Source organism: Balaenoptera acutorostrata, chromosome 13 (assembly GCF_949987535.1).
Source record: "Balaenoptera acutorostrata chromosome 13, mBalAcu1.1, whole genome shotgun sequence".
NCBI lineage: Eukaryota > Metazoa > Chordata > Mammalia > Artiodactyla > Balaenopteridae > Balaenoptera > Balaenoptera acutorostrata.
In genome coordinates this window covers 45,243,088-45,262,372 of record NC_080076.1, presented here as the reverse complement: position 1 = coordinate 45,262,372, position 19,285 = coordinate 45,243,088, and the positions used below count along the sequence as shown (strand labels likewise).

At 39.3% G+C, this 19,285-nt stretch overlaps 1 protein-coding gene across 3 annotated transcripts in view; it reads right to left on the bottom strand.

The window, feature by feature from the left end:
• Positions 1–18,982, bottom strand: part of GAREM1 (GRB2 associated regulator of MAPK1 subtype 1) — a 211,107-nt gene extending 192,125 nt beyond the window's left edge. For all 3 annotated transcript variants that reach the window (XM_007167049.2, XM_007167050.3, XM_007167051.2), the window contains exon 1: positions 18,423–18,982. In XM_007167049.2, coding sequence (XP_007167111.2) covers positions 18,423–18,543 — 121 coding nt within the window. In that variant the 5' untranslated portion in view covers positions 18,544–18,982. The remainder of the gene's footprint in view (positions 1–18,422) is intronic.
• Positions 18,983–19,285: the final 303 nt, after the last annotated feature.

Below are 19,285 nucleotides of genomic sequence, written 5' to 3'. Positions count from 1 at the left end.
CACAGTAATCAAATTGCCAAAAATTAAAAACAAAGAAAAATTATTGAAAGCAGCAAGGGAAAAATGACAAATAACATACAAGGGAACTCCCATAAGGTTAACAGCTGATTTCTCAGCAGAAACTCTACAAGCCAGAAGGGAGTGGCATGATATACTTAAAGTGATGAAAGGGAAGAAACTACAACCAAGATTACTCTACCCGGCAAGGATCTCATTCAGATTTAATGGAGAAATCAAAAGCTTTACAGACAAGCAAAAGCTAAGAGAATTCAGCACCACCAAACCAGCTCTACAACAAATGCTAAAGGAACTTCTCTAAGTGGGAAACACAAGACAAGAAAAGGACCTACAAAAATAGACCCATAACAATTAAGAAAATGGTAATAGGAAGATACATATTGATAATTACCTTAAACGTGAATGGATTAAATGCTCCAACCAAAAGACACAGGCTGGCTGAATGCATACAAAAACAAGACCCATATATATGCTATCTACAAGAGACCCACTTCAGACCTAGGGACACATAGAGACTGAAAGTGAGGGGATGGAAAAAGATATTCCATGCAAATGGAAATCAAAAGAAAGCTGGAGTAGCTATACTCATATCAGATAAAATAGACTTTAAAATAAAGAAGGTTACAAGAGACAAGGAAGGACACTACATAATGATCAAGGGATCAATCCAGGAAGAAGATATAACAATTATCAATATATATGCACCCAACATAGGAGCACCTCAATACATAAGGCAAGTGCTGACAGCTATAAAAGAGGAAATTGACAGTACCACAATAATAGTGGGGGACTTTAACACCTCACTTACACCAAGGGACAGATCACCCAAACAGAAAATAAGTAAGGAAACACAAGCTTTAAATGACACAAAAGACAAGATAGACTTAACTGATATTTATGGAACATTCCATCCAAAAACAGCAGATTACACTTTCTTCTCAAGTGCACATGGAACATTCCCCAGGATAGATCACATCTTGGGTCAAAAATCAAGCCTCAGTAAATATAAGAAAACTGAAATCATATCAAGCATCTTTTCTGACCACAACACTATGAGATTAGAAATCAATTACAGGGAAAAAAATGTTAAAAACACAGACACATGGAGGCTAAACAGTACATTACTAAATAACCAAGAGTTCACTGAAGAAATCAAAGAGGAAATCAAAAAAATACCTACAGACAAATGACAATGAAAACACAATGATCCAAAACTTACAGGATGCAGCAAAAGCAGTTCTAAGAGGGAAGTTTATAGCTATACAAGCCTACCTCAAGAAACAAGAAAAATCTCAAATAAACAATCTAACCTTACATATAAAGGAACTAGAGAAAGAAGAACAAACAAAACCCGAAGTTAGTAGAAGGAAAGAAATCATAAAGATCAAAGCAGAAATAAATGAAACAGAGACAAGGAAAACAATAGCAAAGATCAATAAAACTAAAAGCTGGTTCTTTGAGAAGATAAACAAAATTGATAAACCATTAGCCAGACTCATCAAGAAAAAGTGAGAGAGGACTCAAATCAATAAAATTAGAAACGAAAATGGAGAAGTTACAACAGATACTGCAGAAATACAAAGCATCCTAAGAAACTACTACAAGCAAATCTATGATGCCAATAAAATAGACAACCTGGAAAAAATGGACAAATTCTTAGAAAGGTATAACCTTCCAAGACTGAACCAAGAAGAAATCGAAAATATGAACAGACCAATCACAAGCACTGAAATTGAAACTGTCATTAAAAACCTTTCAACAAACAAAAGTCCAGGACCAGATGGCTACACAGGTGAATTCTATCAAACATTTAGAGAAGAGCTAACACCCATCCTTCTCAAACCCTTCCAAAAAATTGCAGAGGAAGGAACACTCCCAAGCTCATTCTACAAGGCCACCATCACCCTGATAACAAAACTAGACAAAGATACTACAAAAAAAGAAAATTACAGACCAATATCACTGATGAATATAGATGCAAAAATCCTCAACAAAATACTAACAAACAGAATCCAACAACACATTAAAAGGATCATACACCATGATCAAGTGGGATTTATCCCAGGGATGTAAGGATTCTTCAATATATGCAAATCAATCAATGTGATACACCATATTAACAAATTGAAGAATAAAAACCATATGATCATCTCAATAGATGCAGAAAAAGCTTTTGACAAAATTCAACACCCATTTATGTTAAAAACTCTCCAGAAAGTGGGCATAGAGGGAACCTCCCTCAACATAATAAAGGCCATATATGACAAACCCACAGCAAACATCATTCTCAATGGTGAAAAACTGAAAGCATTTCCTCTACGATCAGGAACAAGGCAAGGATGTCCACTCTCACCACTATTATTCAACATAGTTTTGGAAGTTTTAGCCACAGCAATCAGAGAAGAAAAAGAAATAAAAGAAATACAAATTGGAAAAGAAGAAGAAAAACTGTCACTGTTTGCAGATGACATGATACTATACATAGAGAATCCTAAAAATGCCACCAGAAAACTGCTAGAGCTAATTAATGAATATGGTAAAGTTGCAAGATACAAAAATAATGCACAGAAATCCCTTGCACTCCTATACACTAATGATGAAAAATCTGAAAGAGAAATTATGGAAACACTCCCATTTACCATTGCAACAAAAAGAATAAAATACCTAGGAATATACCTACCTAGGGAGACAAAAGACCTGTATGCAGAAAACTATAAGACACTGATGAAAGAAATTAAAGATGATACCAACAGATGGAGAGATATACCATGTTCTTGGATTGGAAGAATCAACATTGTGAAAATGACTATACTACCCAAAGTAATCTATTGCAATCCAATAGATTCAATGGAATCCCCATCAAATCCAATAGATTCAATGCAATCCCCATTAAATTACCAATGGCATTTTTTACAGAACTAGAACAAAAAATCTTAAAATTTGTATGGAGACACAAAAGACCCCAAATAGCCAAAGCAGTCTTGAGGGAAAAAAACGGAGCTGGAGGAATCAGACTCCCTGACTTCCGACTATACTACAAAGCTACAGTAATCAAGACAATATGGTACTGGCACAAAACAGAAACATATAGCAATGGAACAAGATAGTAAGCCCAGAGATAAACCCACACACCTATGGTCAACTAATCTATGGCAAAGGAGGCAAAGATATACAATGGAGAAAAGAGAGTCTCTTCAGTAAGTGGTGCTGGGAAAAATGGACAGCTACATGTAAAAGAATGAAATTAGAACACTCCCTAACACCATACACACAAATAAACTCAAAATGGATTCGAGACCTAAATGTAAGACCAGACACTATAAAACTCTTAGAGGAAAACATAGGAAGAACACTCTTTGACATAAATCACAGCAAGATCTTTTTAAATCCACCTCCTAGAGTAATGGAAATAAAAACAAAAATAAACAAATGGGACCTAGTGAAACTTCAAAGCTTTTGCACAGCAAAGGAAACCATAAACAAGACAAAAAAACAACCCTCAGAATGGGAGAAAATATTTGCAAATGAATCAACAGACAAAGGATTAATCTCCAAAATATATAAACAGCTCATGCAGCTCAATAGTAAAAGAACAAACAACCCAATCCAAAAATGCGCAGAAGACCTAATGAGACATTTCTCCAAAGAAGACATACAGATGGCCAAGAAGCACATGAAAAGCTGCTCAACATCACTAATTATTAGAGAAATGCAAATCAAAACCACAATGAGGTATCACCTCACACCAGTTAGAATGGGCATCATCAGAAAATCTACAAACAACAAATGTTGGAGGGGGTGTGGAGAAAAGGGAACCCTCTTGCACTGTTGGTGGGAATGTAAATTGATACAGCCACTATGGAGAACAGTATGGAGGTTCCTTAAAAAACTAAAAATAGAATTACCATATGATCCAGCAATCCCACTACTGGGCATATACCCAGAGAAAACCATAATTCAAAAAGACACATGAACCCCAATGTTCATTGCAGCACTATTTACAATAGCCAGGTCATGGAGGCAACCTAAATGCCCATCGACAGACGAATGGATAAAAAAGATGTGGTACATATATACAATGGAATATTACTCAGCCATAAAAAGGAACAAAACTGAGTCTTTTGTTGAGACGTGGATGGACCTAGAGACTGTCATACAGAGTGAAGTAAGTCAGAAAGAGAAAAACAAATATCGTATATTAATGCATGTATGTGGAACCTAGAAAAATGGTACAGATGAGCCAGTTTGCAGGGCAGAAGTTGAGACACAGATGTAGAGAACAAACGTATGGACACCAAGGGGGGGAAACCGCAGTGGGGTGGGGATGGTGGTGTGATGAATTGGGCGATTGGGATTGACATGTATACACTGATGTGTATAAAATTGATGACTAATAAGAACCTGCAGTATAAAAAAACAAACAAACAAAGAAAACAACTAATACTAAACTTTCATTAGGTTATTTGTATGGAATTATGTTAATATAAATGTTTCAGACATTACATGAAATTTCTAAAAAGGAAAAAAGAAGACACTTGTCTAAGTAAAAATTTTAAACTCTTGAATGGATACATATAATATAAACAAAGTCAACAGATAAGGTAAATGTAAATTTAAAAAAATCTCTATAATTTATAAACAGCACCTAGAAATTGGCAAGAATAAAATGACAACAGAAAAAGCAGCAAAAAATATGTCAATTTGCAGAAGAGCGAGTCTACGTGATAGACATATTAAAAGGGCACAAAAATCACTAATGGTCAGGCAAATGCAAATTAACATAGCAGTTAGATCTCATTTTATGTCCATTAGGCTGGCAAATATTTCTTTTAAACTTTATAACATCTAATGGTTGTCACAGATTTGGAGAAATGGTATTCTCATACATCAGTGATGGAAATGAGAATTGTTACCGACTTTTTGGACAGCATTTGGGCAACTGCTGTTAAATCGGTTCCACTTCTGTGAATTGGGTTCTGAAACTGGGATAGAAGACGCACTTTCCCTAAATAATTTTTTCTAAAAAGATTTCATTTTGGTCCTTGCATGTGAGATTAAGAGAATCAGGAAGACAATGCCATCAAAGATGTTTTGGGGGAGAAGTAAAAGATATGTGAGAGAAACCACAGACTTTTATAGAAATAATGAACAAATTAACAACATTATATACATGGAGGTTTAGTGAAGTATAATTAATAGAGACCAATAACTAGAAACAAGTTGAACACAAATCAACAGAAGAATGAGTATACCCGTACCATGGACTATTATGCAGCTGTTAACAAAAATGAATCTGTTTTACACCAGATGATTTAGAAAGATTCCCATGAGTGACATAAACAAGAAGCCAAGAAGTATGTATAACATACAAGTATGTATAATATAATCCTGTTTTTAAAAAGCAATGACAGAATTTTGTTTCAGTATTGTCTTCGAATCAAGGTTGGTTGGATCCATGGATGCAGAACCCACGGATATAGAGGGCCACTGTACTACGGCCATTTTACTATGTGGACTTGAGCATCCACAGATTTTGGTATCTGTGGGGGTTTTGGAACCAATCCCCTGCAGATGCTGAGGGAGGACTGTATATCTAATGTCAATGCAGAATTATATGAGCATAGAGGAAATGTGAAAGATACTCCTGTATTATTAAAGTGGATTGTGTGGGTAGGCAGGGTTGGATTGGAGGAATGGGGGTTGATGTGAAGGGAGAAAGTAAAAAAACAAAAAACAAAAGTGGTAGATAAAATGCCTCGTTTCTGTAAAATTATAAGAGTGTAAGAGAGAAAGAGAATAGAGGATGCAAGAGAGGACAGTCACCAAGTTATCTTAGGATGGTGGGACCTCAGATTATCTTTAGTTTTAGAATATTTCCATGCACTCAAATTTTTAATTGTGAATACATGATGTTTATAATTGGGAGAAATGAAGTTTTGTTTCATTGTGACGGTTTAAAAACCTAAATAGACTATACATGGTATTTATAACTTAGTTCATATATTTCTCCTCTTCCCTCCCCCTCTAGTGTCCATTAGCACGAAACTCCTCAGATAGCTACTGTATTCAACTGTATATAACCTGCTCAGATTGATATCTTCCCAACAGAGTCAAGAAAAAAGACAGAAGACTGGGGGGAGGGGCAAGTACAATTCACAAGCCACTTGATCCCCTGTGAAGTTAATTTGAGGCTTCTTCTCTGGCGCTAAAAGATTCTCTTAAAGTCATCTTGTACTGTGCTTTCAGCAACTGTCACCTCAAGCCTCTGATAAAGACAACTATTTATAGAGTCCTCAGGTGCCAAGTTGGCAGTGGGATATGTATTTTATTCCTCCATCAACCACTGTCTATACGTAGAAAGAATTAAACCGGGCTTTCCTTCTCTTATCTCCGGTTCCCTTCTTCTTAAACATTACTACATCAAAGTCTACATTTGCACAGATATTCAACAGAGGAAACGAAACGACATTCAAACTATCACGTTTGCTTCTCTCCTGGTCTTGAAGTTATCTGTGAATCTCTAGTATTTATTCTCTCACATCAGCACTCAGATTCTAAGCTTCAACAGGCTCTCAATTTGCCAAAACCCAACGCTTACAAGAGAGAGAATAGGAAATGGAATAGAAAACTCTAACTGCCCTAAATGCAGCACTTCAGGGTTCATTATAGATTACATGTAAAAATAATGAAATATTTTTATAAACTTGTCTATTCATTCTTAGTCTTTAAAACCGAATAGTGATGAACCTAGTTTGTCAGCTTAGTTTTATGCAATGCACAGGAATTTGTCAACAATGACGTACCAGTGGGAACTCTCCATGACATGAATTCAAATTCTGTATGTATAATTATAGTTACGAACACACAACATGGTTTTATCAAGATTTTCATGAGATTATTGACTGGCCACAATGCAACACTGAACATAACATTTAAATCTAATATCCAACTTGATGAAGAAAAGTAAATTAACCACACTTATTCAATTTCAGAAAGAGAATACCTATTTATGAACATTAACTGGAAAAAATAGAACAGAAGTTTATAAAGTGATTAAGCCCACCTGAAACCTGGAGATTATTTATAAACATCCTGCAGAAAAACCAAGAATTAAGGACACTAGGATTTCATTTTTATTACAGAAGCTTTAAAAAAAACTCTACCAAAAAACTAAACAAAGAACTCACAAAATTCACAAATATGATAAAATTATTGAATTTATTCTACTAGTCATCAAACCAATACAAATTAGAAAAAGTGTCAATTTTTAAATTATCTAAATTAGCAAAGACTGAAAAACACCTATGATATTCAATGATGCACAATGATATTACTCATTCATTGCTAATGGTACAAACTTTCCCGGATACAATTTAGCAATACACATCAACAATCTAAAAAAATAAAAATTTTTTAATCCCACTTCCAGGAATCCCAAATAATGAAATGATGTATAAAACTGACAAATTTAAGCATAAAGATAGCCTCAAAAACATAACACTCAAAACAACTAAATGTCTAACAAGTGGAAAATAGTCAAATAAATAATGGTTAATTGGTAATAGAAGAATCACATTCAGTCATGACAATTTTATTTTCAAAGAATATTAATAATGAAAGAAAATGCTCATCATATAATGCAAAATTTTATAAGTTTTACATATAGCTTGGTCTCACTTTTATATATATTCTCCATTTACATGGCATGCCTGCATAATAGGAAAATGTTAATAATGGTTACAGGACTTTCCTGGTGGCGCAGTGGTTAAGAATCCGCCTGCCAATGCAGGGGACACGGGTTCGAGCCCTGGTCCGGGAAGATACCACATGCCACGGAGCAACTAAGCCCGTGCGCCACAACTACTGAGCCCGCGCTCTAGAGCCCGCGAGCCGGCACCGCAACGAAAAGCAGCCCCCACTTGCCGCAACTAGAGAAAGCCTGCACACAGCAACGAAGACCCAACGCGGCCCAAAATAAATAAATAAAATTTAAAAAAAAAAGGTTACATAACAAATTATATAACCTCTGGAATTAACACTGATATTCATTTCTGTCATTTTCTGTCTACATTTTCCAAATTCTCTATAACAATGATATCTAGGGGGGAAATAGTAAGTATGTTTTAAAAAAAAACCCGCCAAGCCCCTCTGGCAAAAGAAATAGAGCAGGAAAAAAAAGCACCTTTAAAAAATTGGACACGGCTTCCCTGGTAGTGCAGTGGTTAAGAATCCGCCTGCCAATGCAGGGGACATGGATTTGAGCCCTGGTCCGGGAAGATCCCACATGCCGCGGAGCAACTAAGCCCATGCGCCATAACTACTGAGCCTGCGCTCTAGAGCCCGCAAGCCACAGCTACTGAACCCTGCGAGCCACAACTACTGAAGCCCGCGCGCCTAGAGCCCATGCTCCGCAACAAGAGAAGCCACCACAATGAGAAGTCCGTGCACCGCAACGAAGGGTAGCCCCCGCTCGCCGCAACTAGAGAAAGCCCGCGCACAGCAACAAACACCCAATGCAACCAAAAAAAAAAAAAAAAAAAGTTGGACAACTATCCCCATTGTGTATATCAGGTTAGGGGCAAAACCTGAGAAGCAGACAAACCAAAAAAGAATGTGAGAGTGCCTTCTAACAAAAATTTCTTAGAGTATAAAACTTTTCATGGCTTACTGATAAAGTACTTCCACCTCTAATAAGGGGCCTCTTAAATAGAACCGCTTTAAGGTTTTAGCTCAAGGATGAAGAGAGAAAAGTAAGTTGGAGCAAGAAGTTCCTACTCTCTAAGCTAAGGAAGAACCTGAACAAGGAGATGTCAAGGAATTAGGGCCCAAAGCATGACTTTTGTTTTTTTCTTAAGATGCACAGTACCTTTATTTATTTACTTTAAAATTAATTTTTATTGGAGTATAGTTGATTTACAATGTTGTGTTAGTTTCGGTTGTACAGCAAAGTCAATCAGTTATACATATACATATATCCACTCTTTTTTACATTCTATTCCCATATAGGTCATTACAGAGTATTGAGTAGAGTTCCCTGTGCTATACAGGAGGTTCTTACTAGTTATTTACAAGGCATGACTATTTTAGTAAGTTTTGAATAGGAAGAAAAAAGTAAAGAAAAGGCATCAAAGCAAAAATCTGAATGGCAAAAGCTGCTAGGCGGCTCCCAATATTCATTGCTCACCTCTCCTGCAATAAAAAACCCTGGGCACTGTGCCCAGTTAAGACTCCAGTTCTTTGCCTTCCTGCCCATATAGGAGTGTGTAAGTCCTGACCAATGAGATGTAAGTGCGGTGCAGTAAAACATACCCTTTTTCCCTTCCTCCTGTCTGGGATGCAGACACGATCGCTGGAGCTCTAGCAGCCACCGAGAACCATAAAGTCAAAACTACCTCTTGAGGATGACAGAGCAGAAAGACATGAGGAGCCTGGGTCCTTGACTCTGTGGATCTGCCCTATCATCCTGGACCATGTTCCTTTAGACTTTTGTTATATGAAAAAGAAATCTCCACTTTTTTTTTTTTGGTCCCTGTTACACACAGTTGAAATTAACCTAAACTGATGTACCTGGCCATGCTGAGCTTGTGAAAATTTTTCTCTTGACCCTGTCTACTCTCGGTGGCTCTCTTCCTCTTAACAGACCAAAGACTGGACCAAAATAAACAGGAAAAAATAACAGCAGAATATCTTAATGAAGCTTTATGTTCTTTATTATTTTTAAATAAGTAATCTGAACCTTCTAGAGCTCTCGCTCTCTTTAGGCATAACTAATTGAATTGTTTTTAACTTGGGTCTGGTGCTTGACTGATTTTGCGGGTCAGTGGTCCAAGGCAAAAATGGATCCTGCATGACATTAAATGTTAACCTGAAACAAACTGAAGATTTCATAGCACAAGCTACTGGGGACCAGGAATGACAATGGAATAGATGTTAGGTCCTTGATTCCAGCCATTTCCTACTTGCCCATTGCTGCTAAAGGAAGAGAGTGGCAATTCAAAGTGAATATCAATCACGGAGTATAGCGTCTGCATAGATGGATGGCCTGGAGTTATTCAAGTGAGCTTCCTCTGGCATTTCATTAACGTTTTTTTGAATGGATGACAAAAATCTCTTATAACCAGTGCTTCCTAATTACCTACAAGGTAACAGATATGTTTAAAAATAGAAAAGTAAATATTTACCCTTTTCCAGTTACTTTTGGATATTTGAATCTGGTTCTCTGCTAGGAGGAAAATACTGTCAATGTGAACTAATTATCAAGAGCAAATTTTCATTTCTAACATCTTAAAGTCTGGTATTGAGAAAATTGTCACCTTGAAAAAAAACATCTGACCAAGGAAATTTTTCTCTACTGAGTGGAAAAAAACAACAGAACATAACCTATTTTAAATCTTCACAAGGATACAAACATAAGCACTGCTCACAATTACATTCCTCTCTAAGCTATAACCAGGGCTAATCGTAGTAACTTACTGTACACGTTAAATATTAGCCTGAATAACAACTAGCTTCATAACTATAAGACTTCACATTGCAGTTTGAATTCAATAACTTGATATTTATTAAACAACCATTCAAGTCATCAAAGCCCAAGTGGTATTTAAATACTTCAAAGTAGGTTTAAGAAGTAGCAGAATCAATTAAAATGACTTGCCCTATAAGTATATATAAAGTAATTCATCCCCAGAACTAGAAAAGGGCTCAGGAATATTGGTTTTTCCTTTTTATTTTACCACTGTGTAATACTCCTGCAATGGCAGAAAAGGAAACTCATTGTCTGGGATTAAGACACTACGGTTTCAAGTCAATCTTGGGGCTATTCTAGGAAGATGACAACTGTACCAAATTAGCAGTTTTAGTTTTGTAACACTACTTAAACCAAATGGCTTGTTTTGCTTAGAAGTAAAATCCCTGGTGCCCTGAGAAGATGAGACAACGGATAGTTAAATGGCTAGCTGACTATCCAATCGGGTTTTTCTTTATTGTTTTAAGAGTTGACTAGTTCCAAAGATTTATGGTATTCTAGGTGATATAAGATTAAAAATTCAATGACATAGCTACATGTAGTATGTAAAGAAGGTGTCTTAATTTCAAAATGAAAGAACTAGTAAGAAAGCAAAAAAATCTGAAAAAATGAGTTGTAATTTCTAGAAATAACTTATTTACAATATTGATAACTAATGACCCTAAGAATCATTATTTCATCATGATGCTCTACCAGTCTCTATTTTTCCTACTGCTAATTTTAGGACCTACCACCTTATCTCAAGTGGAGCAAGCGTGAAATTCTATGTCAGACTAGCAGAGGTCATAGCTTTAGTAATACCGATAATTTGGACCTTAAAAATTTTAATACTGAGATTTGCTTATTCATTTATTACATTCTTACTGAATGCCTCCTATGTACCAGGCATTGTGCTTAGAAGCTGGGAAACAGTAAAAATTACCCTAAATACCTTTAACCTGAAATTCGAGTAAACAATCTTGTGAAACTGGGAACAGGGGTGGAGGCTGAGATGTGGGGGGAGCATCTTCATGTGGAAATGTCATCTAAAAGAGGAGTTAATCCCATGAGATTTAAAAAATATTTTAGCAGGTATATTTTGTCAAGTATGACAAAATAATACATAAACCAGCAATAAAAGTTATTTTTCAAGTTGCATATAATAGCTGGTCTTCTTAAGATTGATAGCCCTGCTGAAAACGAGAGGGAGTTTATGAGTCTTCCTAGAACTGCAGCTTAGTAAGTGAAAAGACAGACACCTCAAGAATCTCAAACAAAAATAAACGAGTTTACAAGCTGGTCTACTAGAACTTGCTATTTCAACAAGGCAGCCAAATGAGGTAAAGAGACTAAAATACTCTCTCTTTAAACTATGTTGCAGTTGATCGCAATGGTCAAACCAGTTTTCTTTTTACAGATGAACTGAGCATCTTAAGATTTTTTTTACTGGTCATGTGGATACTCATTTAAGACTTTCAAAACAGCCATCTTACTTGAAAAGCAAGAGCATTCAAGGAGCCATGTCCAAATCTCGTCTTGTGGGTCTAAATGTTTACCTCCGTCCACTGTCCTCCACAAGGTCCTCTCCTATTCTTATTTCATAATTTTTAGGCATGGCCAACTAGAATACATGACAACGAGAGGAAAGTAAAAGTTTATGGTATATAAAAGAATATTCAAGAGACTTTCTTCATAACCCACCTTGTGTATAACATCATACTAGGCACTTCTTTCCTGCTAACAGTTCTCTGACTATAGGTGCTCTGAAAATCATCATCAATCCAATAAAAGCATCGATGAGAATGTACTAAAAAAAGATTCCAGTGTCTCAGTATCACTAGGTCAGGCTCACAGGTGGTTCTGGATTAAATTAAAACCTAAAGTTAAAACTAATTTCCTGTCTCTCCCAAACCCAATCTTGGTTGAGTTAGTTTACAAGACTTTCTCTCTGATAAAGACCTTACACCACCTTTTTATAACCTGTGTATTACTAAGTCAATAACCTGGAATACTCAGAAGGAAATGGACTAAAGTCACACAGAACGTTTCCCTCAGCTTCTTTATCTGTAAGGATAGCAAAATCTATTTATTATTCACTGGACTTCTGTTGCCTAAATGATAGGCAACAGAAGGGGAGGCTTCTGAAGCCTCCCCATCAACTGCTCTGAGCCTGCACTATGTCAATCTTACATATACATTGTTTTAAAATACATATGTATTGGGAATTCCCTGGCAGCCCAGTGGTTAAGACTCCAAGCTTCCACCACAGGGGGCACAGGTTGGATCCCTGGTGGGGGAACTAAGATCCTGCAAGCCACGTGGTGCGGCCAAAAACCAATAAATTAACTAAAAAAAATAATAAAATACACATGTATTCACATATATTATTGCATTTAACTATCACAGTAAGTAGATACATAAGATTGTAGGCTGCATGAGGACAGAGGTTTTTGTCTGATTTGTTCCGTGCTACTGTCCCGATACCTATAACAGGGTTTGACACATAGTAGGGCCTTAATAAATATTAGCTTATTGAATAAACAGATTAATGAATAACTATGAGATTCATGGGCAAGTATAATGTACACTTTTTTTTCTGCATGAGAAAACTTTAATACCAATCAAACGGATTAAGAGACTGCCCAAGATCACATGGCTAAGAAACAGCAATGCATGTAACTGAACGGAGGTTTCTAGGCTCCAAATCCAGTATCCTTTAAACAACTGTCTCACCTGGGGCATATGTATCCTCTTACAATTTAGAATGCCAAGGGAAATGAAACCAAAGATTAGCATAGCACATCTTCCCGGAAAAAGACTTAGATTAAGTTACTTTAGAAAAAATTTTTTAATATATATTAAAGCAACACCAGTCATGGAGCAGATTTTGGGAATTTACATTAATTTCAAAGATAAAACTTGAATCTATAAACACCTTTGACATTTGCAAACAGCCATGTGGACCCTCACTGCCATCTGAGTGTCCACCTTGTTTCTGCACCATCAGACCCCCTGGCACTTACATGGTAAAGTTAGAGAAGCAGCTCAGCAGAAAGCAAATACCAAAGCTCCCACAGTCCCAACACACCTGGGGCTTAGAGTCAACTCTGATTCCTCCGCAAAGCTAGGAGGGACAGACTGCTGCTAATTTATACGCAGCTGCCTCCAACGCCCACCATCTTTATCTCTCTCTCCCTGGCAGTTCATGCAGCCTTGGTCTTCTTCTTTCTTTCAGCAGACAGGACCATAAGCTCACCTTTCACTGCTCTAGACCAGCATTCTTTGAACTGGGATATGTGTCTGAAGCAAAGCCAACACTTCCCAAGGGGTTTACCATCACAGCTATAAGTGAGTCAATTTCTAAATCCCCAACTTCCAAATATTCTCTTGTCTGAAAACTGATCTGCCTGAAACCAAGACTGGGATGGAGGGACATCTATCTCCTGACGAAGGGAAGCTGTCCTTCATCACCCCCCCTTCGCAAAGGTCCTTCTCCCACTTTACAAAAGCAATGCATCTACATCACCTTCACCAGATCTTTCTAATCTTCATTACCCCAGGGTAATGAACACAGGGCTCAGGGCGACTAACAAAGGAACAAATAAAAACACTGATGCCTGTTGAGGAGTCAAGTCTCCAGCATTTGGGTAACTCCTTCTCTAAGACAGGTAATTTCTACTTGTTTGTTTTAAACAACCTGAAATATTTAAATAAGAAGAGCCTTAAGGCCAAAAGAAATACAAAATACTACATTTCAACTTATATTCTTTTTTGTTACATAAGACAGAGTGATCAATAAGACACTTTCATGCATAAAACTATATTACATTGGGAGACACTGCTTTGGGAAAGATCTCCGGTGTTCTCTTTATTTACCGCAAGTAATAAATCCTTCCTTCTACCAAAACAAACAAATAAACAAAAAAACTATATTACATTGGGATAAAATTCTGTAGGGGAAGGGAAATGGAAATATGAATTTAAGGAGAAAAAGGAAAGATGTAAGAATTTTACTGTTACGAACTTACTCCTGCATTCTTAAAAATGAATGATACTGGGAATTAAATATAGATCCCACTATAGAGTTTTTTAAATGATGTAACAATTTTAAAAGTCAACATTCACAGTATGCTGAAAAATGACATCCTTTGCAACTATTTAAACTTAGGATGAAAACTTTTAGCAATGAACTTAAAAACGTGCTTAGGGTGCAGGGTTTTACAGAATTTTTAGGCACTACAAGAACAAAAAAGTTGTAAGAACACTGCTGTAGAACAACCCTTCAGAGCCCTTCCAAGACAAAATATTGAAGAGACAGAGAAAGAACAATTTCCCCACCTACCTAGCTTTGAGCGAGGATGGGTTGATGATGGGGTGAGGATTAGCATTCTCTCCACCCTCTTCTTGGTCATAAACACATTTGTTGAACCTGGTTCTGCAGCCAAGTTTCTAAGATTGATGATGAAGTTAGATATCCGATCTTAACTGCATTGCTGACGGGGATTAGACACTGGCTGAAGAGATGTATCTCACTCCTAAGGAGAACCGCTGGAGTACTTTCCTTTTAGTCTCCAGAAAGACTCATGAGACCATACTATAAAGGCTCACTAATTTTGTATTTATCTTATACGATGACAAATTTTGCCACTGGGGATGGAATACTGAATGCGTCTGACTGGCATTTCATTAGTGACATGCATGAGGCAAAGAACTGGAAAGCTCTTACTTATTGTGTAGTTAGTATGTTAAACATGGCAAATGTCCTAAGGAGTAATGTCAACAGACACATCTACGTACCCTAAGCCCTCAGACTCCGCTTTTTTCCTTCTTTCTCAGATTCTGTACTCTTTTCTCCTCTGCCCCTTACCTCTTTTCAGCCACTCCTTTAGGAAGCAGAAAATCGTCTAGATATGATGGATGAGGCCGGCGCTTAATTCGATGTCTACACTCTTTTAAAAATATTGACTTTCCTGTCCTCAAGCTCTCAGAGAGACAGTGGGGCTATTTAGAGCAGACATTAGACCTACTCTAAATCTACTCCCATTTAGTAGAAGGAGGTAGTACTGTTTGAGATAAAAGGCGTCTTTAGAATCGGAAAGTCAGCTGAAAATCAGTCCACCATTTACTAGGTATGTCGCCCAATTTCTCTAAATCTCAAGGCTCGCAAAGTCCTTAAAATGGGGTGCTAAGGATGAGACAAAATACATCAAGCACTTAGAAATGTACCAGCACATAGTAGGCCTTCAATAATCGATAGTTATGAAATCAGATGTTTAATGGTTTTAATGATTGCTTAAAATAGCCAACAGTTTTCTCTTGACATAATGTCAACTACTGTTATGTTTTTCAATTTCTTTAACCTCTTTGAAAACAAGTGATTTGGAAAATGACTACCTTTCATGTCTAAGTATAGGGTGTGCGTGTATAAACTGTACCTGCAGTACTAAAACCGGCAAAAGGACATACACAGAATGATGACTGCACAAATTTCACATATACCATGGTGGCATATCCTTAACATGTTCTAAGCATTGTTGTGAAACATTTTAAAACATAAGCATGGAATCTATCATCAGTTCTTTTAAAATCTATCCAAATGTAATTGGTAATCTAACACTTCCCCCTTCAAATTAGCAGAGTTTTTTTTTTTTTTTTTTGGTTGTTTGTAAAATACTTATTATTTTAAGGCTGTAGGGACACTGGTACTCCCACAATTCTCATTTGTGTATAAATGAGTACAACCTCTAAAGCAATTTGACAATGTGTATCAAGGACTTAAAACGGATCTACATGCTTACTCAGCAGGGAAGGAATACATACTAACCCAAACAAACAGATTTATGTACAAGAGTATTCATTACATCACAACTTAATAGTTGTAAAAAATGAAGCCACTTGATGTCCACTGCAGGGGACTAGATATACAGCCATCTTCCCATGGAACATCATGCAGCTTAAAAAAAAAAAAAATTAAATACGATGGGATTAAGTGAAAGAAGCAAGGTATAAAGCAGTATTTGGCTATGATTCCAAATTTGTGTATGCCACTGTGATTCTCAAGCGGGAATAAGAGAAAACTTACAATAAAGAATTGGAATTACAAGTAGTGATCAAAATCCATTCCACAGCTTGAAAGGACACGCTGTTAAGACTTGCTACCCACGTCCTAATTTTAAAAAGAAGTGTGGGATGAGTACACTGCTGATTCAGACCCTTTTTATGAATGGCGGAGAGAGGAAAGTGGATAATAAAGCTAATACGTCTGCAACTGGTATTCAGCCTCTTTAAACTTTCAGTTTAATGAAACTTTTGGGTGACTTTTACACCGCACACACCAATGTTCACTACCTAGCTAGTAAGTTTTGGGGGAGTGTGCAGAGATGAGAGACGGTAGGAAAAGTTGAGGACTCACATAACCTTCCAATATACACAGTTTTGCACGGTGTAAGAGTAAATGAAACACTGTCAGCACACACACACACACACACACACACACTCTCTCTCTCTCTCTCTCTCTCTCTCTGATTCAGATCTATAGACGCATATTTAAAGCACGCCCACTCTAAGCAGAAATGCCTCAATACACCACCTGACCCTCCCTGAACTCACGTGCACTTCATTACTACTTTTAAAACTCTTAGTTTATTCCCAAAGCCCACCACTACCACCACCAATCAAACAAGGCTAACACGCACGCCAAGACTGTTTTCCAGCGTTCATGAACCTTCCTGCCTTTATTTTTCACATCATTACTTCAAATGTCTGATCTAACCCCGCAGAAAAGAACGGGAACAAAAATGCCTTTGGACGTTTATAATACGTCTCATGTTACTCACTCCTGTACTCCACAAAAGGAGTAACCCAAGTCCTTGTGACTTGAAATGACATCTTCCTGCTCAGTGCTGTTCTGACTTGGCCTGTGTGACCACAGCTCTATCTCCTTGCCCGCCAGCCTGCGCCCAGGTGCTTCTAGCAGCCCCACAGCAGAAGCAAGCCTGTTTCTGCAAACAGCCTGAAATCGCACGAAGCCAAAATCAACTGAAGTTATTACCAAAACACAAAGGACAAAACACACCTAAACTGCCACCTTACATGTCAGAACTCTCAAACTGAAAGGTATCTATTCGCTTGACAGTATGCACATCCATCTACTTGTTTGCAGATGTCAACCTGCAGAACAAACAGCTGGGAGACGTTTGGTTGGTTTCTGGTTGTCAATTTCAGGAAACACAAGCATTTCTTAGTTCCGAGCTCACGTTCCAAGTCAATACAGGTTTTGGTGTATTTTCAATTTTTTTCCAGGCTAGAAAGGCGCTAAGCTAATAATTAACCTTAAGCATACCATCACCTCTGCTAAAAACATTTTCTACACACAGCCCTAAATTACTTTCTCTTCAGTTAAACAAAACAGACAAGCTGTAATAAAAGGTCTCCGAGAAATGTGATCCCTTTTGGTCACCCAGGAGCCTTTCCCCTAAAATCTGTTCCTTCTTGTGGCGGAGGGGTAGGAGAGTATCCAAAATAAAGGTGCCACCCAAAGCACAATTATTTTGTAAGAAAGTTGCCTAAGATAACTCATACAGGGTTTCCCAGGTTGAGTAATTCTTACAGGCGGGTGAGGAGGGACAGCTCGCCTCCAAGATTACTATCTGCAGAGGCTTCCCTTATGTTGATTTTTTTTTTTTTTTTGCGTCCTTTTAAATTATACTACTGGGGCTCTGATTTTCACACCTCTAGTTGCTGCTGGGGGGAGTTGAGAGCGACGTGCCAGGGCTGCGGCAGCCGCTCGAGCCAAGTCCAACGCTGGGGGGCGGGCAGCCCACTCCCCACCGGGTCCCACCCTCCCGGGCACACGCGTGCAGAGACGCGCCGAGGCTGCGGTCCGCGGGCGGGGACTTACCGCTGTCCAGCCGCGCGATCTGGGGCAGTCGGTAAGTGCTGACCAGCAGGTCCAGCGGAACGGCCACCGAGCTCCACTTCACATCCTTGAGGCTGCAGCCCAGCGAGGGCGCCGGGTCCATCTTCCCCGCCTCCTCCGGCCCCGCGCTCCCGCCGCCGCCGCCTGCACCACCCGCGCCTCGGCGGCCGCCGCTGCTCGCACTTGCGGTCTGGGGCGCGCGGAAGGCGCCGGGCACTCTGGCCGCGGGCAGCCCAGGGGCGCGGCGGCTGCGGCGGCGGGGAGGGAGGGGGGCCCGCGGCCGGCTCAGCTGCCGCTGCGGGACATGGCCGGGGCGCCCCGCGTGCCCTCAAGCCCGGAGAGGACTCGCAGCAACCCGGCGGCGGCGGCGGCGGGCGGCGGCGGCCGGGGTGTATGCGGCGGCTCCCGCTCCGCCTCCTCCTCTGGCCCCGGGTCTGCAGCTGCGGCGGCCGCCCGCTCGCCTCCTCCTTCTTTTACCCCTCCTTCCCTCCGCCTGGAGCGTGTGAGGAGGAGCCGCGGGTCTGAAAAACGCCATAGCAGCGTTCCCAGCACTGACTAATCAACAAGGTGCGAGCGACGCCTGCGCAGCTCGGGGAGACACCGCCCCCGTCTCCGCCCCCGCCTCCCCTGCACCACCCGCCCCGCCCCGCCCCGCCTCCATCTCGGCCTCCGCCCCCTGTAGCCCGGCTGGCTCCGTTCGGCGTCGGCTCCCCAGTCTGGCCGCGGCGCAGGCGGCTCGGCGCGCTCCGCAAGCTTTAGCTCTCGCTCCCCCGTCCGACCGTTCGGGGGCCCTGCATCCTCGCCCGGGCGCCACCGCGCGCCCGCACTCCTTCGCTGCCCAGGGC